At 42.9% G+C, this 24,654-nt stretch overlaps 7 protein-coding genes across 7 annotated transcripts; 6 read left to right on the plus strand and 1 right to left on the minus strand.

The window, feature by feature from the left end:
- Nucleotides 1–141: 141 nt before the first annotated feature.
- Nucleotides 142–1,913, plus strand: EAE98_000516 (uncharacterized protein; the record flags this gene model as incomplete). Its single annotated transcript, XM_038948134.1, has 3 exons — nucleotides 142–440; nucleotides 497–719; nucleotides 774–1,913. The coding sequence occupies 3 exons, from the start codon at nucleotides 142–144 to the stop codon at nucleotides 1,767–1,769; spliced, it is 1,518 nt and encodes a 505-aa protein (XP_038815811.1). The 3' UTR covers nucleotides 1,770–1,913.
- A 1,356-nt stretch (nucleotides 1,914–3,269) lies between these two features.
- On the minus strand, nucleotides 3,270–5,879 carry EAE98_000517 (uncharacterized protein; the record flags this gene model as incomplete). Its single annotated transcript, XM_038948135.1, has 5 exons — nucleotides 3,270–4,840; nucleotides 4,893–5,368; nucleotides 5,510–5,627; nucleotides 5,682–5,746; nucleotides 5,869–5,879. 5 exons carry the CDS (start codon nucleotides 5,877–5,879, stop codon nucleotides 3,270–3,272), a joined length of 2,241 nt encoding a protein of 746 aa, XP_038815812.1.
- A 4,376-nt stretch (nucleotides 5,880–10,255) lies between these two features.
- On the plus strand, nucleotides 10,256–12,488 carry EAE98_000518 (uncharacterized protein; the record flags this gene model as incomplete). The annotated part of the gene is made up of 3 exons (XM_038948136.1): nucleotides 10,256–10,331; nucleotides 10,400–11,023; nucleotides 11,101–12,488. The coding sequence occupies 3 exons, from the start codon at nucleotides 10,256–10,258 to the stop codon at nucleotides 12,486–12,488; spliced, it is 2,088 nt and encodes a 695-aa protein (XP_038815813.1).
- A 3,259-nt stretch (nucleotides 12,489–15,747) lies between these two features.
- On the plus strand, nucleotides 15,748–18,627 carry EAE98_000519 (uncharacterized protein; the record flags this gene model as incomplete). Its single annotated transcript, XM_038948137.1, has 1 exon — nucleotides 15,748–18,627. One exon carries the CDS (start codon nucleotides 15,748–15,750, stop codon nucleotides 18,625–18,627), a length of 2,880 nt encoding a protein of 959 aa, XP_038815814.1.
- Nucleotides 18,628–19,304: 677 nt separating this feature from the next.
- On the plus strand, nucleotides 19,305–20,552 carry EAE98_000520 (uncharacterized protein; the record flags this gene model as incomplete). Its single annotated transcript, XM_038948138.1, has 1 exon — nucleotides 19,305–20,552. The coding sequence occupies one exon, from the start codon at nucleotides 19,305–19,307 to the stop codon at nucleotides 20,550–20,552; it is 1,248 nt and encodes a 415-aa protein (XP_038815815.1).
- A 1,054-nt stretch (nucleotides 20,553–21,606) lies between these two features.
- On the plus strand, nucleotides 21,607–22,341 carry EAE98_000521 (uncharacterized protein; the record flags this gene model as incomplete). The annotated part of the gene is made up of 1 exon (XM_038948139.1): nucleotides 21,607–22,341. The coding sequence occupies one exon, from the start codon at nucleotides 21,607–21,609 to the stop codon at nucleotides 22,339–22,341; it is 735 nt and encodes a 244-aa protein (XP_038815816.1).
- Nucleotides 22,342–23,088: 747 nt separating this feature from the next.
- EAE98_000522 (uncharacterized protein) lies at nucleotides 23,089–24,561 on the plus strand (the record flags this gene model as incomplete). The annotated part of the gene is made up of 1 exon (XM_038948140.1): nucleotides 23,089–24,561. The coding sequence occupies one exon, from the start codon at nucleotides 23,089–23,091 to the stop codon at nucleotides 24,559–24,561; it is 1,473 nt and encodes a 490-aa protein (XP_038815817.1).
- Between the last annotated feature and the right edge of the window lie 93 nt (nucleotides 24,562–24,654).

The raw sequence follows: 24,654 nt of genomic DNA on the forward strand, positions 1-24,654 counted from the left end.
CAAGCAAAATTCTGTTTAGTGTCGCGAGATACCCCTGAAGCTACTGTTATCATTTTCCTCCGGTGTTTAAATCTTGCATCGGACCCTGCAGCACATCCTTCCGGCAAAAGAAGCGGTAATTGATCATCGCTCTAGTACACAATGGCCGTTATCGATTTTCTTCTCACGCCTTATACGATTCCAATCGCATTGGTGCTCTTCTTTGCTGTCCCATATTTCACATCCAACACAGCTATTAGAGATATCCCCGGACCCTTCGCAGCGAAATTCACAAGATTATGGCTACTGCTACAAGCTCGATTGGGATATCGATATCTGAGTGTTCATGATGCGCATGCCAAATATGGAAAGATGGTGAGGATCCAACCGGATCATGTCAGTATCGCAGATGATGCTGCTATCCAGCAAGTTTATGGTCACGGCAATGGGTTCTTGAAGTCGTAAGTCTCTGATTTGGGCTGTGAAAATTTTCAATTGCTAATTTGCTTCTTTGCAGAGATTACTATGATGCTTTTGTCTCGATTCAGAGAGGTTTATTCAATACTCGAAATCGTTGCGAACATACGAGAAAGCGCAAGACTATTTCGCATACTTTTTCCACAAAGAGTATTGGCCAATTCGAACAATATATGCATGGAAATTTGGATCTGTTTGTGAATCGATGGGATGCACTGTCAGATAATGCTCACGGCCAATTCGCAAAAATTGACTGTCTTCACGTATGTTTGATTCGCTAGTATAAGCTTTCCAACCATATGCTAACGAGTTTGTAGTGGTTCAACTATCTCGCTTTCGATATCATTGGCGACCTTGCATTTGGAGCCCCATTCGGCATGCTTGAGAAAGGAAAGGATATCACGGAAATCAGAAAAACACCCGATGCACCAATCACTTATGCCCCAGCTGTCGAGGTTCTTAATCGTCGAGGTGAAGTTTCCGGTACACTTGGTTGTTTACCACAGCTTAAGCCATACGCCAAATATTTCCCAGATCCGTTCTTTAGTCAAGGTCTTGCTGCGGTGGAAAACTTGGCTGGTATTGCTGTTGCTCGTGTGAGCCAACGTCTTGATCGTGAGAAGGAAGATGGTCGCGTTGACTTGCTCGCAAGACTTATGGAAGGAAGAGACGAGACAGGTGCCAAACTTTGCCGCGCAGAATTAACCGCAGAGGCGCTCACTCAACTCATCGCTGGCTCAGATACTACATCCAACACATCCTGTGCAATCCTCTACTGGATTTGCAAAACTCCAGGTGTCCTTGAAAAGCTTCAAAAGGAGTTGGACGATGCGATTCCTGCAGGCGTCGATGTTCCCACTTTCGACATGGTAAAGGATTTGAAATACATGAATAACGTCATTCAGGAAACCCTCCGCATTCACTCTACCTCTTCTCTTGGTCTCCCACGTATCGTCCCACCTGGAGGAGCGGAAGTATGTGGAAAATTCTTCCCCGGCTACACTGTCCTTTCCGTACCAGCTTACACAATTCATCATTCAAAAGAAATCTGGGGAAATGATGCAGATGAATTTGTACCAGACAGATGGTACAACTTGACAGAGAGACAAAAGAACGCTTTCATTCCCTTCAGCTATGGACCAAGAAGTTGCGTCGGAAGAAATGTGGCAGAAATGGAATTAGCCCTTATTGTCGCGACGACATTCAGGAGATACCAATTTGATCTGTATCAGGATGTATTGGAGACCCGCGAGGGATTTTTGAGAAAACCGCTGGAGTGCATGGTGGGGATTAAGAAGAGGGCGAATATTTGATGAGGGGGTAGTGGTAGGAGGGGTTTGTATATGTTTAGCTTTTGTCTTGCATTTTAGGATAAGATTATGTGTTATTGATCTGTTGTATATTATTGAAAAAAAATTGTATTCATTCACGAACATTGGAGATATCTTTGTGGAAGGAAGTCATTTGCTTGAGTGCATGCAGTTGTTTGGTCGATGAACGAACGTGCAAGTCATTGATTGTAAGAAGAATTACATACCTAGTAGGTAGTAAAATTCCTGATGATCAATTTTAACTCACACAACTAAAACCACAATAAAGTATTAACCTCATATCTCTCCCGTAATTACATTCCTCCTTCCCCCCCCCCCCCCCAATACACACCCGTACGTACGTACATACCCCTTTCCGATAATCTCCTCTCCTACAAGAAAAGAATCCCCCAAAAAAATCACTCGTCAAATCATAGTATATATTCTCAAAAACTCGCCCTCTCATATATATCGAATAACCATCCGAATTAGTGTAGGGGTTAACATAACTCGCTTTCATCATCACATGACCACTTCATCATGCGATATAGAGCCGAGTAGCCCCGGGTTCGATTCCCGGATTCGGAAAATCTGCTTTTGCCGTTTTTTGGGCGGGGTTGAGTTTGTAGCTTTTTCTTCTACTTTTTTGGGAAGAGAAGAAAGAGATAGGAGGGAGAAGCTTTATTTATTTTGAGGTTTCTCTACATTGAGAACTTGAAGAGATAGAGGGGGAGAGGGCGGAAAAGTTTTATGCATAGCATGTCTGTGCGTGGATGGGATCCGCATTATAATGGATCGGTGGCGTGCGTGGTGAGGGGCTAGAGGGGTACTTGTTAATGTTTGACGAGGGTTTAAGCCTAGATGTACGAGTAGGTAAGGTAGTAGGTATGGATAATGTAGGGCTTTAAGAGTTGCTTCTTCGCTCTCCTGTTGAAGAAGTGATGATTAGATTGCTCGGGGAGGGGATTGCTTCATTGATGAAGTGAACTTTTTCTTGAGCGTTATGAAATTTTTCTCAACGGTTTTTAAGCATTTGCATTTTTTCACTTTTCAAAGCCTCACATTCTCTCGAAGGATCGTAAGAAACTTGTTTGGATTTGTTCTCAAGATCAACAAAACTCATTCCAATACCAGACTTAAGGCACCATTCCGTCCTAATAGTTTCCCGATTTTTTCCCTTGCTGATATCACTGTAAAGGGTTGTCGACCGATGATATGGTAGACTTACATACTAGCTAGTATGCATAGAGGTCAAGACTTGTGTTTCATGATAAATGTAGCTGAACTAACTACCGTTGCCGAAAGAGAGAGAAGAATGTGGAGAAGTGGATAAAAAAACAACTTGAACAACTTTTGCAAGCGCAAGGGAAGAATGAATTCCTGAGGGCAAAGTGGGGTGAAGATGGACTTTGAAGTAGGAAGGCTCGCGAGATTCGGAAGAGACTACTGCCATGACTGGACAAAGGCTCGAGCATATCGCCATTCCGAATCCAAGCATAGAACTCAGTTGCGATCTATATTCTTTTTCAGACAATTGATAAAATTCTTGTCTCGCCCCAGTCCAATCTCGTATGCGGTATTTGAGTGTTCGGCGACTGGAGTAAACTTTATTGATTTGATGACAGACTCGATCTCTTTCCTGCCGCAAAACTCTAAGGGATATTTCCAGCGATTGGCAACCTGGTCACCCCACCACTCCAAAAACCCTTCAATCCATTTCTGGCCGTGGTTGGCAAAATTGCTCTCTATAAACTGTTTTACATCGGCAACAATCAGGGTTGAAAGTATATCACCCGATGCTGAGCTAGCGGGACTACGCTCAGCCGATACAAAAGCATAGCGAGAAAGAGACCGAGTATCAGTTCTTGCCTTTTCTCCCTCTATGAGCTTGTAGGATTCTTCTTCAACAATCATGATAAAAGTCCACTCATTCGGAATAATCTCTCTAGTGATTTGAAAGATTCCACTTCTCTTTGAAATGCCAAAGCCCATATCGTCGCTATAAAGACCTGCGCAGAGTGGTAAAACCTTGTATCCTGGGCCGACATCGTCGTTTGGTTCCATGGCGAGGATCTTCGCCAGAGTCTGCCTTAAGTCGGAGAGCCATATGTGTCTCTTATGAAAAGAAAATCCAATGAAGCGAGCTAAGCTCTGCACAAGTAGGGAAGGGTGTCGGTTCGCTTCTTTGAACGACATAGCATGATACCCAGGATTACCAATCCCCGAGTGCGACGACGGTCTCCGAAATAGATTAATTATGTCAAGGCCACCTTCACTATCACGTATGCAATTCTTGTCAGTATTACCGCAGGTAATGTATATCATCTGTTCAATTACAGGCGAGATATAACTCAAATCGCAAAATGGTGGCATTCCGTTTTCAAGAAGATGGTCAAACTTGCTCATATCATTCATGAAGCTTTGCGGTTCTTCACTGATATCGATAGTTCGACTTGCTTCTTCGTTCTCGGGGCCGAGCTTTGGACCTAACGCTAGAATGGGCTCACTGTTGTAATTACGAGGGTTTCGATCGTTGTAGAATTTTTCGCGAGATGCGAATGGCAGTGCATACAGGTCTGTGTCGAAGAATTCCCTCAATGCTTGGCCTCTAAGTATCTTTATCTTTGTCGCAAGTGGAATCTGAGGGGTATCCAGTAAATACAAAGATCGAAGACGCGGAAAGTCATTGATTAGCTTGACTAGAGAGGCATCATTTATCTTTTGATTGCCACAAAGACTTAAGATCTTCAACACTCCAGCTTTCCTGGGCTGCTCCAGTACCTCTATTAAATGATCAGGCGATAGATCAAACGGACCCAAGTCAATGCTTTTCTCAGTTTCTAGTAATCGACTGAAAATATATCGTGCAGCAGCGGAACTTGCAAGAATTGTCGGTGTCGAGAGTATGGCTGATTTCAAATTAGGTCTAAAATCAGGCAGGAGCGTCGCACGTTCAAATTTGGCAGGCAGCTCCTTGATTGGACAATTGAAAATATCCTTCGAGAGCTTTTCCATGCAAGCTTTGCGTAGTGTCGATGGCGGAGAAAAAACTGGCAAGACGACGTCGATTGGCTCTGACATGAATTAGAACTTTGCAAACATTGCAGGTAGTATGGAATGACAGACCTTGACCAGAAACCGAGAGTCGTACAATCTTTGCACCAACACGTATTTTCCATGTATTCCTTGGCCAGACGCTGTTTAGTGTATGACTGTCAATAAGATCGAGCTTGCTCAAGTGATGAATCCATTTTTTCCAAGCCTCTTCAAACTTCTTTGGTTCGTGGCTGTAGGCCTCAATGTACTCAGTAGCACTCAGAGGAATCATACTTGGGACTCCACAATTCATAATTATTCCCCACCCTCTAGGGTCCGATCCGCAATGAATATTGACGAAACAATAGCGGATTTTGTCGATATCTGTTATATCCAAAACAGTGATCCCTTCATTATTGTCGGCGTTATCGAATTCCGTATTGAAAGATTGCGGATAACAAGAGGAAGTCGAATAACCATCCTCCTCCTTGAACGAATACCCCATGAACAGACACGTCATCGTAAATGGAAATGGGTTGGTTTCTTTCCGTATACACCAATCGGATCTGTTTGGCGGTGGGAAAGGCAGGATGTCAGTCATTACTTGCAAAGGCAAAGGTTCGGGGAGAATGGATATGAAAGGGTCTGAGACAAGGAGATAGAATCTGGCACAAGATCAGTGTGCAAACAGGGAATTAATTACGAACTCTCGAAGACGTGTAGCCCAACGCTTTTCATGCTCAAGGCCGATTCTGTTCTCAGGGCTCTGAAACAAGTGCAACACGTTGGAAAGCAGTTCGACAGCATCTGGTCCGAACAAGTATTCTAATACAAAGTAAGCTTCGAACGAAAAGTAAATGATTCGAGGGGTTTTATTACGATGATGAACCGTTGCAAGTGTTCGATATCGGCTTCCGATTTTGGAAATAACATAGACTTGATGTCTTTCCAATAGCTGTCAGTCACTGTTTCAATATGAAAGAAAAGTTAAGAGACAAAAAGAATCATAATTCTGAAAAGGATGTGCTTCTCAGTAAAGCATGAAATGAATATAACATGCACTCACCTATTACCCATGGCTTGGGATGAAAGCGATGATATTTAAAAACTACCTTTTGTTAATGTTTAGTTGAGGTGATAAGAAGAAGGAGACGCGTGGGATTATTTACATGCTCCAAAAAGCAGCACGAAGAAACGTGACATGCTAGTGGTGACCGTAAGCTTCTTACCTCAACACAGTCTTACCTCAACACACGGTTTGCAGGACTAACCCCGCACTATCATGCGGTCAGCAAATCACAACCCCAAGGACCCAAGGACTATAATATAAAGATTTCTTAATATAAGCATACTTTTCAAAGTCCAAACACGTACTAACTTAAAGAGATTGTGTGATTCCACACATCGGTTTTGCTTGTTTCCTTCGCATGTGCACGTGATCGTGATAGAGGTAATTTTGAAGGCTGCTGTGTTATAATCTTCAGAGTGATTTAGGACACACAATGCGAGATACATCAAACGAAACGAATTGAGTTCAATGTCAGGTGTTTGATGTCAGTATGTGAGTACATAATGAGGTAGATGGGTGGGTAGTTATGAAGAGCATCAGAATTTGAACAAAATACTTGGACCAAGCGAGCTGAGTGAAGGAGGAGGTAAGAAATGCTTTAATCTCTTGGCCTCTTAACCTCGAAGGAAATAGATGCACGCAAGTACATCTAAAGTCAATATACCTCATCTATCTTAAACAACCAGTGTTCAGACACTGCCGATTATTTCGACTTCGATTTGGGGCATTAGGCGTGAAGCTCTCTCTTTCCAAGCTCTATATAACTAGTTAATCGATGAGATATCTCACACTTGATACTCCCGCTATTAATGAAGTTAGACCCCTTTCTGTTCTTCTCGCGCACTCTTTCAAATCTGAGGGGAAGACTGAAAGATGGGTACTGGATTTTGAGACACTACTCCCGTTAGTATCTGTAGCCGGGAACCATCTCATTATCTCATTACAACTCGAAGGATCTCAGAGCGACTTTGTACTACCAATGCCAATTTGAAAGCTAGAATTTGAGCATAGAAGAAAGGCTCCCGTTTGAAGCCTTCCTGCCATTAGCTTCAACAATGTTAGACTCTATCACTGACACAAAATCCCAGCATTACCGCAGCTAATTTATAATTCTGTCATAATTCGTTGTATTTCGTACTAACTGGGTAGCTCCTCTACTTTTAGAATGGGGCACTCTAGGCTGTTGAGAGTGACTGCATCCCGAAACATTCATATTACATGGATGCCACATTCCCGTCCATGGTCTGAAGTCTCCCCATATGTATTATTTTCCCTCTAACACTACCATCTTGTGAAATTACCTCCCTAAAGTTATTTTTTTGGGCCCAGAGAATAACCTGTCAAAGTTGAACCGTATGCAGAGCTGTCAACATCGAAAAGCGAGCTGTATGTGCTTCCCCAATCACAGCCTATGTCTAACCGGTCTCCTGCCCGAAAACTTTCAACATCACCCTACCATTGTCATCTTTAATCCCAAATGAAAGTTTGGCCTCTTTTACAATTGCTTCTACTTCCGACTCGCTGCATCTCTGCAAATCCAGCAAGCCAGTGCCTTTCTTCCAGAAATCTCAAGCTGGCTTTATAATCATTTCGTCTTCCTCGCCTGTAACAGCCTGTTGAAGAAACTGATCAATATCAGCCACGACCAATTGCGGCTCATAGCTCTTAACAAATGCGACGGAACCTGTACATTCCTGACCGGCGTTCGCCTCGGCGTGTGCACCGTGTTCTTTCGCCTTGATAAATGCGTATCTGTGACGGAAAGAATGTTTGGCTGCTCCTGGGAACGGCTCATACGGTTGGGAAACGAATATTTTGGGGATGATTCGACAAGAGATCATAAGTGTCTCCAACGAGCACCATCCAAATGCCACGAGGCCAAGTATCACCTAGTATATGGGCATGAATGACTCTGAATTGGTCAAGAGACTTATCATAATTCTGATAAGGTGTCATGGTTCGTCTTCCTTTGCTGGCATGGTGGTCTTCCTTTGCTGGCATGGTGGTCTTCCTTTGCTGGCATGGTGTCCTCCAGCAAAAAAGACACTTGCCGATAAAGATGTCATACGCGGCGCATGCATCTGACCGAGAGAGTTCCATTTAAATGAACCCACGTGAAAGAAGCAATAACCAATATCCTCAAGGTTTGTGATGTCAAAAACAAGATAAGGTCGAGATCTACCCAAGTCGGGATCAAATTCTTTCATCGAAATCGTGTCATTTGCAGCTTCGTAACCAATAGAAGGTATGAATGTAAAGCCGATAGCGAGACAAGTTTGAATAAAAGGAAACGTAGTCTGGCGCCGGTGGTTGCTCGTGAGATCATCTCTGGATCCAATGAGTGTCGCAGATCCAAGTTCGTGCTGGATCTGGATTCTGTTTGCCGATGATGAATATATCTTGATGATGTTGGCGCAAAGATTGAATAAAACGTCGTGGATAAGACCTATACATTAGATTCTTAATTAGTATATAATCTCATGATCAAAGATCAGGTTTGCATATCGAAGAAAAAAGATGGATATTAATGAAGACGGAAGTTACTCACCATGGCGATTTTGAATACTAGCTAGCTGAAGGTAGCCCAGACTAGTCTTAGCAATTACTACCACTCTCATGTAGAATGCTTACTCCGACCTTTTGGAAAATCTGGAAGGCTTTGATAGTGTTGTTATGTTTGTGGTTGTGGAAGTAGAAGGTGGAGTAGAGAAGAACTCAGAGGTACTCGAATTATGAATAGAAAAAGATCAGGCCACAATTGACTTTCCGGATAGTCTTGACGGTGACCGTCTTGATTTTCCTGTTCTTGAATTATTATTCTAGACATAGTACAGACATGGCTAGGAGGCTAAAGGATATTCTTGTTGTTGTGATGGAGTCACAAAAGGTTGAGAGTTAGCCGAAATTCACCTCAGGGGCACCTAGAGTGTTTTGACTTTCATCTAAACAACATGTTTTACTGGGAAACAGATTCAATTGATTACAAGCGCTGTGTGAGTTTTAAAAAATGATTCAAGGAGATAGATTTTAAGAGGGTTTTAATGATTAGTATAAGAATTGATAAATGTTGATTGAGTGACAATGAGTACCCAAATTAGTTGTGTTAATATAAGTCTTGGCCACTTGGACACAGTTTCACAATCTTGTACTGAAATAAGACCTGAATCTATGAAGAACTGTCTGTTCAAGCAGATTCAAAAGAAGATGACATCTCATGTCTGAGAAAACTCCTTATACTCTCACCTACAGGCAACTGTTGTGAGGCACTTTCTGATTCTTCTCCATGTTAGTATTTAGTCACATTGTTCATCTTCATTTTGGTATCTGTATCACAAGGTAATAAAGGTTTTGTTGTATTGGACATGTTTTTTTTATAAATGAAAAAGATTTTTTCATTTTAATTGTTGTTTGTTTTTGTGTTGAAAAGTCAAGAAGTTAATACAAAGAAAGACTTCTTCTACTTATCTATTCAAGAAAGAATAGACTGAGCGCCAGCAAAGGAAATCCCAGATTACCTGTGCGAGAACCAGCCTCCAAGTCGTTGTCACCCATGAGGATGTACAAGATGGTTGGTATGAGAGAGAGAGGGTTCTCTCAGTCGTTTCCTCCCACCTAGTACCAGTTTCCCCTAGGATTCCTATATCTCTTACCTTTACGATCTTCCGCATCCAGCATATCCGCCAATTGCTCAGCATTAACTTGGTTGTTGTCGATTTTCCACTTGAGAACGAGGGTTCTCTCAACCAATTCCTGATACTCGATTTTGTAAGAAAGAATTGACTCGGATTCATCAAGCGCCGAAATATTGCCAAATTTCTTGACTTCTATGTTTGCCCTGGCGAGTATCGAAACGAATACCAATTGTACCTAATATCCAACCCTCTTCCTATCACACCAAATACTAGGTAAGTTATAGCCGGTAAAGTATCGGTAGACCCCGGCAACGATAGCCGAGATTGTGTATGCTCTATGCCACTCAGCCGATGTATAAACACCCTTGTCTTCCCGAAACAAATGGCTTCGAAATATCACATTTTCCCATCAAATCAGTATTTTGAAGAAGATTCCGTCGAATAATCAATCGATCGCAAGGTAAGCAAAATTGACATTCCACTTATTTTTCTTTGCTTTTGTGGATTTTAGGCAACTCTAGGCACTGTGCATATGCGCCTCCGTATCATTGGCTAGTCAGAAAGCTGGGCCTCAACTGTTTGTAAAGCCACAGATTGAGGCGAATTGTCGTGTTCAATATATAAAGCAAGCTTTTCCACTTTCTTGTAATTATTCCTCTTCATATGTGCTTCTGAAGATCTCCTGCGGTACACTCACGCGCGATAATTAACCCAATAAAATTATTCGAGAGGAGATAGAACAGTCGCTCAATATGGGACAAAGACACCAACTCTTCGTTATTGCCAAGGTAAATGGGCGGTATCGTGGACTAGCAGCAATACACCACCGTGAGTTTCTCTCTCTGGCCAATTTTGGCCCTTGATTTTCACCCAAATACTAAAGAACAACTTGTCAGAATGGCTCTACGGCATTACCGCCCTCGAAGCCTGCCTAAACATCCTCAAAATCTTGCAATCTCCGGCCAACAGAATCGCATTATCGCATGAACTTCGCCACGCAGCTCGCTTTAAAGAGGAAGATTGGTCACGGAAAATTGGATTCGCAAAAGTTCCTGTGGCCGATATCCCATTTCCCTTTATTCTTACATGTTTGGTTGTCGGAGCTGGCCTCCGAGCAAAGGATAGTTATCATGCTCGAGTCCACAATCTTCCTTTCAATCTATCGTTTGATGGGAGCGATAATAACGATGGAATTACGGTATTCGATATCACTGAACTGACGCAACTGCGATATTGCTTCGTCAACCTTGATTCATCTGATAGCGACGAAGAGGAAGGCGGGGCTCCTCCGATGCCCCCCGCCATGACCCCACTTACTGGACCCCAATATCTTTGGGGATATTACAGAAAAGATGACCAATCAAAACAAGAAAAATTCAAAGATCTTGGTAGAAGCTTTCAAGCTTTGCCGCTAATTGATGGCAGAGCTTTGCATAGTGCATGGCCTGACAGTTCGTGGAAGATCATGGTGCAGGATGGCGGAGAGAGTGTATGGACCCGTGTTGAACAGGTCGTGGCAGGTAGGTCTAGCTTGAGACGTCTCCATCATTTGATCATCCGCGTCACTCGATACTTTTGGCTGATCCTTTGATTACAGAAGAAGAAATTTCTGAGCAGAAGGAATCGAATCCTGTAGATTCTGAAATTTCCAGCCTTAGAGCATCCTCTCTTGTCAAGGTTCTAAACTCAGCAATTGCAAGTTCACCCTCCGAACTTCCGCAGATTCTTGAAAGAGCGTCGCTCCTTTCGGACTTCTATCCTACCGCCAAGTCAAAGCTATATGCTGATCCTACCGATGTGTCGAATTCTGCGTCGGCACGTCGGATTTTGGGCAGTATTCTTAGAAGAGAAGATACAATTGACCTTGGTCCCTTCGAACTGAGTACCGAGCAAATTTCAGAAGTATTGGAGGAAGCATCTAAAGATCCCAAAGATGTAATCAGTTTGAGCTTTTCTGGAAACCTCAACATCACCGAATCATTTCTCAAAGAAATCTTGATCAAGTTTCCTAGACTTGAAACATTGTATCTCTTGAACACCCCACAAATTTCTTTGGAGAGGAAGATTGGGCTATTAAGAGGAACTACAATTCAACTTTACGACACAGAGCTTCTTGCGTTGCCATTTGTGAAGAAAGATGACGGGATGATGCACGGCTTCAATAAATTTGAGCCAAGATTAATTCCGCTCTATGGTTACATCAAACCAGTCATTAATCAAATGATCATAATGGCATGTTGTGATACAAATCTGGTTCCGCGCGACACAGATGGAGGCCTCGATATCGAGTCCATGTTTGATAAAGGCATATTATTAGACAATTCTATGCGCGACCATGTTTGCATACCTTTTGGAGAAGTAAATCTCAAGCCATCTGCGTTGATAACCGGGATTGCCCAATACGTTCATTATGTAATGAACCAGCAGCCGTATCTCGATATTGGAATGATGAATCCCCCAGCACTGAATATCGCAAAGCAATTAGCAATGCCTCATACTTTCGAAGATAAAGAGAATTCATTTGCAGTTGGTACCATCTCTGACTATTTCGACCGTACGCCAAGCGACAGTTGGTCTCTATCCCACAGGGGAGGGTGGTGGAAGAAATATTCTAAAATTGCTCCGGCTGAATGGACTTTAGTTGTGATTGGGGAAACTGATAGTTGGGACGGCCCAAGGGAGGAATGCGCAAAAGTGCGATACGCTTTTGTGAGCGCTGCTCCTCCAACAGATACTGAAGATTCGACTCTAGACTCATATGTTCCGAAATTCATCATCCGGGATTTTCGTGGATTCCTTGACAGTGTTATCCCTGATACGTCAGATCAGCGACAGATCTTGGAAATCTGGAATAGAGCTGTAGAACGGAATACTCCAAGTTCAGCCTTGAAGTTGAGTGGAAGACAGGAGGTGGAGTCGCTGATGCGTGCGCTTGTTTATCCGGTGAATGATCCAGGAGAATTAGAAAATACAGGGACTAAATAGTCAAGATTAGCATGTCGTGCATCTTCAATATCAGTAGATTGAAGCATGGCTAATATTCTTAGTCTTTTGGGGGATGGGGAGGGGAGTAGATATATCTCTTGAGTCGAGAAATGACCATTATGTATCGACGCTTGCTGGCTCCGTTTACCGATAAATTGTGCATTCATTGTTTCGTAGTTTATGTTTCCTCTCTGTATCAACAGACCTTTCTGTGTATGAGGCCATCAAAACTGTATACCAACATTAGGACTTATAACATTATCGCACTTGGGTATATTGCACCGGTCATATGGAACCTCAAACAACAGCTGAATTGGTAGAGGATCTCGATACACTCGAAAGAACATTCTCTTCTAGTGTCACCGAGTGAGCATGAAACTGAATGCACATTTAATATCTAGTTCCCTTTGATGAGATAGAACATTCTGCCGTTAGCTGGTCCAAGAATATTGGTGTATCTGTATAATAATAGATCGATACATCCTGATTCATTTACGTCGGGCCGCATTTCGGTGGTCTGTCTAAAATGATCCAAAACATGTTCTGAAGTATTTTACATTGGCTTTGATGATGCTGGTATTCTTAGGATCTCTCAAAGTGTATGAAAATTAGAAACTTGTGAAACCTTTCGAGTCTGTGTTGCCGCCTGTCATCAAAAGAACGGGCAATTTTGATAGGACAACACCAGACTGGTGTCTGGGGACTAGCAGGCTGAGTCTATAAGCCGGACATAATCTGTTGGCCCGGTCAGATGAGAGGTCGGAACTCAAGAAGATGTCAAATATTCCCGACCACAAGGACAAGACTTGACTGCGATACACGAAGTCTCAGAAACATCTGACTACCACGTGAAAGCATTTGTGTTCCATATCTTCAAGTACCAGCCAAACCATCTGCCTATTCAGGGTTAGTCGTGCATGCATCAATATTACTTAGATGAATGCATAGCCTGGCATACAGGATACACAGCGTGGGAGTCCACAAGTACTCCACATTTGAAATGTGAAGTTAGAGCAACTCGAGAGATCAATGTCGTAAAGCACAGAAATCAAATCATGTGGGTGAGGATGAGTAATATCATCTCCGTCCAACGTAGCCCGACGCAAAGGTTCGGATTCTTCGGGTAGTTGTGAACCTGTGGAAGCGTCATTGGAGCAAAGTCGTTGACAATAGATGGAACAAGGAGTGCAGAATGCTGGAGTATGATTTTCCTCTGAGAGAATATATAGTTACCCATCCACATGAATTGGTGCCTGACTAGAGAGATTCGAGGTAGATTGAAAATGGTATTCAGCAATCGGATGTAACCTTGTCGAAAGATGTGGTTGTTAAAACATGCTACATTCCCGACCGATGGTACCAATGAGAGCAATTCAAGTGAGAATTTATAGATGGCTTGTGGATGAATGAGTTGGAGAAAGAGATTTTGGTTCATTTGGCCGTAGCACGAACGAGGGTTGATTGACCAAGCTCGCCAAGACAATGAGTGAGAGACATTGGATTGGATGATAGGAAAAAGCACGGACCATGGTAACGACACGTGACGGGATCTTTCACTTGGCTTGGCTTGGTTTGTGGAAACTCTGAGATGTTCAAGATCTCTCATTCATTCAACCATCTATGACACCTCAAGCATCTTTCGAAAACAGAGCATCAAAGATATTTGAGATAATGCAGCAACAGTCAGACGCCGAGATATATATATGTATACAAAGTATATGAATCTTCACCCGAGACTGCTTAGCTGGCAATTTTTTAATGCAGGTACCTCGATCATACCGCCAGCAGATATGAGCTCGTTCACTGTCCCTATATTTGTGCTTGACACAACCAGGTTAGCATGACTGGTTGGCAATATTCATCGGCGGATGTTTCTACTTACAGAAAGTCAAAGTATATACAGGGAGCCCACCCGTCACCTATTTCTGTCCTCATTTCTATATGGGTACTTCACGAATCATTTGTATGGAGATTGGATGGGTAAATAATATAAAACCCACCAAAAACCGATTGTGCTTTTCTCCATATTTAGAGACTTTAGCCAATTATATCATTATACTAATTAAAAATTTATATAGTAAATTCTAGATAATAAAAGTATTATAAAAGTTATATTTTATTTACAATTTATTCAAAATCACTAATTTCTTATTGAATTTTGATTCGAAATTCTATTTAGAATTTATTTAGAATCTATCAGAAGCTTCAAATACTTCGAATACTGAAAAACTATTAGAATTGATAAAAAGCAAGTAAAAGCTTTAAAGATTGAATTTTAGAGGGGAATAGTTCAATATCTATTCAAATCGCTTAAAGCAGCAATAGAATCTATAAAAACAGCAAGATTTTAGTAAAAGTGGGGTTTACATTAATTACCCTTCCAACCTCCGTATAAATCAGAACATTACATTCAGTCGTGCGAAGTTGAACTACGATCAAGTCAAACCCGGTCTAACTCGTGGTGCATTGAAATCCATCCCCATAGGTCAGTCTTGTAATCATTTCTATTTTTACGCGCCGAACTTGTGGTGTTCCCATGAATCAGCAAGGTTCTGCAGTCGATGAGCACTTTCATTGGTAGATGCTGTATGCAAGCGCTAACAGAAAACCTACCTCCTCAATTAATCGTTGCGCGCGCAATTTGCTAGAAAAATTGATTTTCTTCCCATTTCAGTCCTTGCTTGCCAACTATTCGCTGCGGGGCCGTCATCGCCATGCATTTGGGTTGAACAGCCACATCTTCTATTGGCTATACGGTCGTGAACCGACGTTGCAGTATCTTAGTCAATCTCAACCTTTTATCCTCATTTTGGATGAATCTCTTGACTAGTGGAGATCATATTGGTCTTGACGCTTGGAGAAGCTTGTGAGTCCCTTTTGGTCGGTTCTTCAATAAAAATAGTTTTCCATTGGTGCCACACCTGCTTGCTCCCCTGGTCGACTTTTGACGCTATCCAGTGACGATTGTACAAGCAATACAGGTATCGTCAGTATAAACCCTTGAGTGGCCCAGTTACCAAACGCAAGTTCTTCTCGTCTCATTCTTTTTTGTAGTGTAGGAGGTGTATTTTTCTTGTCGTTGTTAATTCCTCTCTTTTTTTTTTGGCATTGCTACAAAGTCTTCGTTGATCGAAGCATACTATCTTTTAATATCTCATTTTCCTTGCCTCACGAGACGCAGCGCGTTTTCGAAATTAATTCACGATACCCAGTCGACAAGGAACGCAATCAAAAAGGTCACGTTTTCTAGGTCTACAAAATGGCAACTCTAGATTATTTACCTGCTACAACATACCGGCCGCCAACTTCACCTGTGCAGGCACAGACAAGAAGACGGCCACTTAATACAATAATGGAAGATGAAGAAGAATCTGTACGGGGTTCAAGACACATGGAAATGCGGGGTCGAGATAGATCCCCCCTGAAGGCAGACTTCCTTTCTCCCCTCAGCGACCACTTTCCAACGCCTCGAGCCAATCAATTCATGCAACAATATCGTCCAGCGTCACCATCCTGTTCAGACTCGAGCAAAGACTCTTCTTCCGCTCCTTCATCAGCACCATGGACAAGGACAAGTTTTACAACCGATGCTACAGACTTCGATGATCTCTATGATGCTTCATCTGACGACGATAATCGAAGGAGCAGCACTATGAGGCAAAGAACTAGTGTTGGGCAATTTTCAAGGTCAAACAGGTCATCCATGGGCTCTACTCGAAGTAGAAACTCCCTAAGCTCATTGCCTTCACTTGTGATTCCGTCGAATGAAGATCCATGGGCTGAGGTCACCGCTTTCAAACGACAACTAGCCTCTCCAGTACCACCAACGCCACCCCCGAGAGTAGCAATGTCTCCCGCTGTTCTCACGTTTCTCAAGAGTCAAGAAAATCTATCAATTCCATCATCATCGACTCCGCCCTCGTTGGATGGAAGCATGGATTCAGAGCAGATGGCCCAAATATCTGCTCCACCAACTCCAGATGTCGGATACGACAGTGAAGAAGATGGCCCTCGGGCTAGCTGGGGCGTTCAACTGCAACCTGCTGCTATGGCCACCTTAGAGGCGATTTCAGGACCTTCAAATGACTACTTTGATGAACAGCAGCCGGAACAGGTCATTGATTTGAGTACCGCACCGCAAGAAATCATACCTGGCCAAGAAATGCAGCAAAGCTTGCCACCATTGAATACAAACATTCATCGCGCTAACTCGCTAATTCTTACTCCAAGTCAACAGCGAGCTATGGAAAGTTTAACAAATCTGGAGATTCCATCTCCTGGTGGCTTCTTTGCATCTTTGGGCCATGGCGCAAGACATACCTGGCACCTTGTACCCATCACGCCAGACGAACCCCTTCCGCCTTCGTCAACTACCGCCGAAAACTTTTACAACACTCCGTGGGCACCTCATCCAGTTGAGCGTATCATCGAACTTCCAGAGCCCGCTGATACTGATGGGCCACCTACTGCTAAATTCATTAGACCCGAGATCCGCCATGACAATTCTGATGAAACAATTGTTCCTGTCAGCTCTCCACCACCAAACAAAACTTATTTTGAGGAGGAAATTGTAGCTGACGAGATCTTAACGGATTACGCACCTGGATACATCAACAAGCTTGAGGATACTGCGAATGCCAATGTTGACCGCACAGCACTGTGGCTTGCAGCTCAGCATGACTACCTCTCAGAACTCATCAATCCTACAGAGGCTCGTGATGATGAAGTTGCCTTGTTGAAGCGAGCTGTCAGTGTAAGACTTTCAGCAGCAGAAATGAATGTCTCGCCAATTGAGCCTGAACAACTACCTATGCAGCGTAAAAAGACCGTTCGATTTTCCACAGACCCAATCAATCATGATGTCTCCACTCCAGAAGCTGCTACTGCTACACTTGCCACACTAGCTGGAAATGCCTGTCCGCTACCCAAAGCCCTTCCTCAAGAGTCTACATATCATCGTGCCTTCAAACGCTCAGTTCGCAAAACTCGTCGCCGTGATGTCTTCGTGCATCGTGTGCCCAGGTTTGAAGCTATCCAATCTCAACGCGTCTCCTTCCCAGCAGCTCATCGTGCCAGTCTTCTCGGTAAATACCAATTGAGCGTTCTTCCAATGTCCCCAAAGCGCCGCATGTCTTCCAACGTGGCTCGTGGCGATGATACCCCATTTGAAGATCCCGAAAAGCTCCAGCATGACAAAGAAGCAGAAGCTCTTGAGCAAATGTCACCTGCAGCCTGGAACGTCACAGCAACTAAAATGCTTAACGGGGGTCGCTTGATCGCAGCCCCGGTTGCCAAGCGTCTTGCGAGACTGTCCTCGATGGGTCCCACCATCAACGGTACCCCTCGAGACCGTGCTCGCATTCTCGATCTGGGTGGACAAGCCACATGCGATTGGGCATGGCATTGTGCTACTGAATATCCCAACTGCAAAGTCTACACTGTAACCACCAAGGCTCTACGTCAACTCTCAAACTCCAACATTCGCGGTCCTAAGAATCTTCGTCAGGTAGCTGTAGAACGTCTCGTTAAGCTTCCATGGAAAGACAACCAATTCGATCTCGTCTCCGCTCGCGAAATCTACATGATTCTCAAGGAGCGCGGTGAGAACGGTGAAGATGAATGGGGAGCTTGTCTCAATGAATGCATGCGCATTCTTAAGCCAGGCGGATATCTTGACTTCTCCATCATGGACTCCGATATCGTCAACGCGGGTCCAATGGGTTTGGCCAAAAGTGTTGAGTTTGGATTCAATCTCAAAACCCTCGGTTACGATCCATCTCCCACCAAACTTTGGCTTGGTCGTCTCAAACGCGCGGGTTTTGTAGGTATCAAACGCGCGTGGGTATTTTTGCCCATGGGTGCAGATCCTGAGCATAGATTGGACGTGGAGAGAAACAGTGTAGGGGATCCATTGGAAATGGAAGCGATGGTTAGCGGGAGCACAGGAGATGCAGCATGTGTTACTGGATTGGTCGGTGGCTGGGCTTGGGAGAAATGGTTGTTGAGATGTAGAGTTCAGACAGTGGGTGATGAGGGCACGTTGGAGGGTGTACAAAATCTCATTGAAGAGGGTAGAGCTTGTGGTGCTGGATGGAGAACTGTGAATGGATGGGCTAGAAAGCCAATGGGAAAGATGTAGAGTCAGCTACTTTCAGTGGGGAAGGACGTGCAAATTGGTTTCTTTAGATTTTTTGGTTTGATTTGGTTATTTTGGTGACGGTGATGGGGGCATGATGATGAGGATTATGATGGGATGAGCAAATGGCTGATTTCTTTTGTTGGTTCGTGGATAGTGGTTGGCTGGATGGTTGACGAGTGATGAGTGATGAGTCTTTCGGTAGTGGGGGCTGGTTGAAGGGGCTTTTGGTGGAGGTTGTATATTATCTTTCTCTTGACGTAGCAATCCATGTGTTTTAAACCCATACTATTCTCTCGTTATATCGTGAATGTAGGTTCCACGCTATTTCGTATTCGTTCCCAATGCATGGGATACGAAAGTTCGCAAAAAGAGGATTTTGACACTTGAAATTCGTCGTGGCATCTTCTCCTTTGACAAATCATTGAAGCCCGGACAGACGATTCAAGCTTGATAACAATAAAATTGTTACCTTTGTTCTTCTTAAAGAAGAAGAAGTATGCATAACATACATGGAACAGACTGTGAATAGACCTCATTTTTCGACTATATTATACTTCTGGTTTGACTTGTGTATTTCATTTCAGTACAGCTTCCCATCCTCATTCAATATTCCAAACATCTAGTTCTTAATCTAAATCTTCCATTACACATTGAAGACCCAGATTACAATCAGCAAGATGAAGTGGACACCAATTTCGATTGACTGGGATACCAGCGATAGAAGTCAAATGGATTATACCCAAGACACCATCCAATCAGTAAACACATCAGCCAACACAGAAGGTGTTTCTAATGGAAAATCCGACCCTGGTATGAGTGCCGAGATAGATTCGGTAGAGAGGTTAGTGATGTTTGGTAAATTGATTTCTTTAGCTCATAAAGAATGCATGGAGATAGAAACTGATCTTAAACTAGTCCCAGAATACACCAATTTGGAGCACTATTTAGCATATAAATACAAGGTTTCCACTCCTGGCACTCACTGCTATTGCAATCGCTGCATCGGATTCTTGGAAATGGCCCACTTCAACGTTATCAAGACCCGGAATATATTGTACAACAAGCTTGTTACTTTGGCAAAGAATAATTTGAGGTATCGCGAGAGATACTCAATACTTTACCACCAAATGACCGGCTTCAGTGTCAAGTTCTCGGATATGCCTTTTGATTTGCCAATCATTGATAATTCTTGCTACGATTACCAACGACCCAGCCCTCTGGCTATGGGAATCTGCCACTTTCGTCGTCGTTATGAACAATTGGAGACTTGCCATGTCAAAATTGTTCAGACCAAGAATACTTTACGTCAACAAATCGATGCCATGACTGTCATGAATGAAAACTTACTTGATAAATGCGATCAGCTGTTCGCGATTATGCAAGAGAAGATTTCGGCCAATCCAGAAGCATTCGATAAACAATACCAATACGACCCTGAGGATTCTTGCCCCTGTCGTCACAACTGCAGCGACTGCAAAGAGATGATAGAAGAACAGATCGAGCTGCTCTACCGAGAAAGATCCAGATACAATACCGAGTGCGAAACCACGATGGAAGAATACAAAGAGCTCGATGACAGATACAAGGCTCTAATCCTTCGGGCTACCAACTCTTCAAGGTATAAAATTTCTCGTGGTCCGAACGATAATATCTACGAGCAATATGATGATTACGTTCATCTCAGAGTTGAACCAGATGAAGTTCTCGTGGAGGAATACGAACACCTCCTTCCTCACCAAGACGAAAATTCGAATACACCTCGCGATCGATGTGGTTCGTGTTCTTACTGTGCTCTCGAGCTGAAACTCATCAATTTTGCCAAAGTCAACCGCATTTTCCCCATATTATTCGACTTCAAGCAAGAATACAGCGATTTATTCGACGAGTATTTAGATTTCAATAATAGAATAATAGGGATTTGTTAGAAGCTGGTCTTCGCGCGGATGTTTGGTTTTCTTTCTAGTTTTCCTTTGTTGATATCTAGGAGTTGGGCAATCATGAATTAATTTAAGATTTATAAAATAATTAGATGCTTATATGAATAGCAACCTTGTGAAATGAAATGGAAGTGAATGTATTGAGAAGAATATTGCCATGTAATTTGAGGTCGCGAAAATGCTAGCCATTCTGAGGTATCAGAGTCTATGTGGCTCCACATGGTTCTCCTGTGCAGCTTTGGACGGCAGTGGCAATGACTCGTTTACGCAACTAACGTATCATATAGGCGTCTTGTATCTTCGCAGAAATCGAAGTAACGAAGACTTTCTGTTCTTCAGAAGCGCGCTGGATGCATCTATGAGTCAAACTGCCTACGATATATTATAGAGTTGATCCCGAGTAGCAGTTGAGTTTATATGAATACATTGGATAGATGCTTGTTTCAGGAGCGCATAAAGCAGGATCAACGCATACACAATTGAAAGGTGTCGCAGAATTCTTCTGGCTGGTATTCTACACGCCAATCTGGTATTTTCTTGAGCATCTGTCGATAGATGGCTGGTAAAAAAAAATGTTGCTTGATAGAATATGAGAAAGATTGTGAGGTCTCGGCTGCAGTGTTAATTAGAGTCAGAGATACAGGTCAGACAAAGAATTGTGATAGAGATAAAGAATTGTGCCTCTCTAACAAAGAACTTGGACCTGCATTCTTCCAACCTGGGTATAACAACAAAGCAAAGCTCGAACAGTATGGAACAATCTTGAATAGCTCACATGCTTGCCAGATGATAGAGAAATTTGTCTTACTAAACTCAGCCGTGTAAAATTTCTTCAGGGAGTGAGCCACAAACGTCCAAGATAACAGATTCTGAACAATTGTAATTCTTAAACTATAAGATCAAGCAATATCTACCTTGTAAGCAAGACCCCATCCTCATACTCGCCATCGATCACCTATCACATCTCAAAAGTACCAATAGCACCAGTCTTAACAGAAAGAATCCAGCGAATCATTTAGGTTAGACAATCAAACCCGCTAACATGGACCAAATTTTGATGATAATTGATAGAGACCTTGCTGAAGTAGTTGAGAGACTTGAGGAGATCACAGTGACTCCGGAGATAGATGGAATTATTGATCTTATTGATAAAACCATTGCAGACATCGTGGAAATAGCCTTCGAACGCGAAGGCGAAAACACGCCATCTCCAGAGACATATATGGATCTTGAGTCAAACGATGGATGCATTTCGGATATCGTTGACAACTTGAGGATTGTCACTCCCGGTGCGGAGATCACACTAACTGCGGTATGGGAACCTAACGAAGACCAATTGGATCACGAATTCGATAGCGACTGCAGATTACTTGACTGCTATGATAACTACCATGGATACAAGTATATGTTAGAACATCAGTTTGAAATCGTCCAAGTTCAACATGCTCTCTATTCCGAACTCGTTGCGCTGGATAGAGAAAACCAGAAACTTCGCGAGAAGTACGAAGCTTTAGTCCACCAAACTCCCGGCCTCTCAAGACTTTCTCTCCCGCCCAAAGTAAAGAAGGGGTGTGTTTTTGACAATTGGGAGCATTATAGTCCTGGGGGTGAAATCTGTGAATGCGAATACTGTTTCAATGACCTCAAAGAAGAACACTTCGATTCGCTTGAAATCATAAAAAGCACACAACAGGCACTCAAAGACTCGAGAAAGGAGCATCGCGAATTACTCGAGGAGTATGGTGCTTTCAAGAAGTTCATGAGCAGGGACTCATGAGACTCGAAACTCAATCTGAAGGCTGGTCCTCATACAGGTATGTTTGCACTTCCCTCTGTCGATGTTCGCTCTTGATGTAATTGAAAAACACTAAAATACAATAAAAAATACATTTGCCCTGTAACTTGAACATGATACATACTTTGGAAACCGTGAGAATGGAAATAACAATGAACTAAAAACTTGTATGGGAAAGAGCTGGTGCGTTCATTTAGGGCATAATTATGTCTCTCCTTCCATTCTAGGAGAAATCGATGTGCAGAAGCCACGTGTCTGGACAATATGAATATTTGAGCTTTCCGCCTGACCGGCTTTCAAAAATGTTACTCCCTACTAGAATTCTACCTCCGAATAAAGACTACTTTTCAAGCTTAAGTAACGAACCATAAAGAACATTATGTTCCTCTTAGAGCTTCCCAACGAGCTTCTCGGGAAGATCATGCTTTGCCTCGAGCTTGAAAGCTTCACGAAACCCCACACCTAACGGACAGTTCTCTAAATCAACGATTAGTGATTCCCGATGAATTCTATGTGTGTAGAACCTCTTCAATGATTCCAAACGAGGAGGGAAGAAAACGAGAGAAGGCTTAGAATATTGATACTTATTAGTAATTTAGATGCGAATACGTAAGAAGTCCGGAGAGGATGATCACGTGACTATATTTAGGCTCTGCGCTAAACTGGGCGTATATATTTCCAAACATCACAAAATCTTCTCTATAATTTTGAAGCCTTATTACTTATAAAATGTCGCTTCTCAATCTACCTAACGAAATCTTGGATAAAGTCGTATTGCTTGTATTGCCCGAAGGATTTGAGAGTCTGGCTTTGACCTGCCGAGAAACTCACGCATTGTGCACACCTTTCCTCAAATGTCACAATCGACTTCGGTCACAATTCCATAGACTATCATTAGGACCGTCCTCATCGATTAAGACATTGCTGGATCTCATTCTACGAATCGATAGCGAGCCTATAATTGCCCGTTATATCATACACGCAGACTTTGGCGTTGACAGATATCATTCTTATATTCAGGATTTTTACCGTAGACATCATGGACCTCTGAAAAAGCTACTCGCTGATTCTCCTTATTTAAAGAAAGCAGGATTGGACTGGAAGGAATATCACGATCATATTAAAAGGGATCTGAGAAGGAACCGGCACTCTAGGAACTATTCACAACATGTCACTGCTTTTGTCTTGACAATGTTACCCAACGTCAAGACTCTCGTACTATCTCCTTGGCAGCCGCTCGAGGCCCCCAAAAGGCTTCTTGAGGCTATTATTGCCGAAAGCAAGCTGTCGACGTTCCCATGTGAGGATCCCAGTCTCGCTCAACTTACCAAGATCAAGATATCGACCTACACTAGACTCAAATTTGACTGGTGGAAAGACTTTCCGTTGTTAGCACTGCCAAATTTGAGGTCATATCGGGGCCCCAACTTCGTAGCAAGAGGGGACTTATCCATTATACACCCTTCCAAACCAATTCCGGAATTTCGTTGTGGTCAGAAACTCGAAACAGTCTATCTTAAAAACTGCTGTATCAGTGACGTAGCCATTGCCAATCTCCTCAAACATGCCCCGCATCTTAGGAGTTTTAAATATACCCATTCGCCTGAGAAGGAAAGCGATGATGAGGTCTGGAATATTTTCAAATTCATTGCAGCAATCGAAGGCGAGGCAGGAAGTTATCTTGAGGAACTTTCTATCAAAATTTGCGCGTCAACGTCCACTGAGGATACCTCTCTCAACGACAGACCGATAGTTTCAATCGCCCCGAACGAGGTATTCATGCGTGGCTTTAAGTGTCTCCAAAAGCTTGAATTGCCTTTGGAAATTGCGATCTGTGATCATGCCAATGCCGCATTTCGAGCTACAAATTCAGCACGCATTTTAGCGGACCAAGGACCCAGAGACTTTGAGATATTCATCAATGAGCTTTTACCTGCTTCTGTTTCCTATCTATCGCTGTCATTAGGTGGAATAGACGTAGATGCAAGAAGTAATATCGTGAAGGCCATTGGAAATCATTTTGTTACAGAACAATCTCGGTTACCTCCCACCAAAGAAATTCAACTTCTGTTGCCAGGGGATAATAGTGTAATCTATTTGTACAAAGAAAATCGTTCAGTGGCAGTTGAAGAAGTTGACAAGTTCGACATCATTTCAAACTCCACATCATGTGGTTTCTCTCTTGTCTATTTCATTTACTGATTATACTAGGATGGCAGATGTTCGAAACTATGTCAAGTCGAACTAGAGGTGTGTGGTTATAAAGCAAAGTCATGAGTCAAAAACCGTTCATTC

Source organism: Botrytis deweyae (assembly GCF_014898535.1).
Source record: "Botrytis deweyae strain B1 chromosome Unknown BDEW_001, whole genome shotgun sequence".
Classification (NCBI taxonomy): domain Eukaryota; kingdom Fungi; phylum Ascomycota; class Leotiomycetes; order Helotiales; family Sclerotiniaceae; genus Botrytis; species Botrytis deweyae.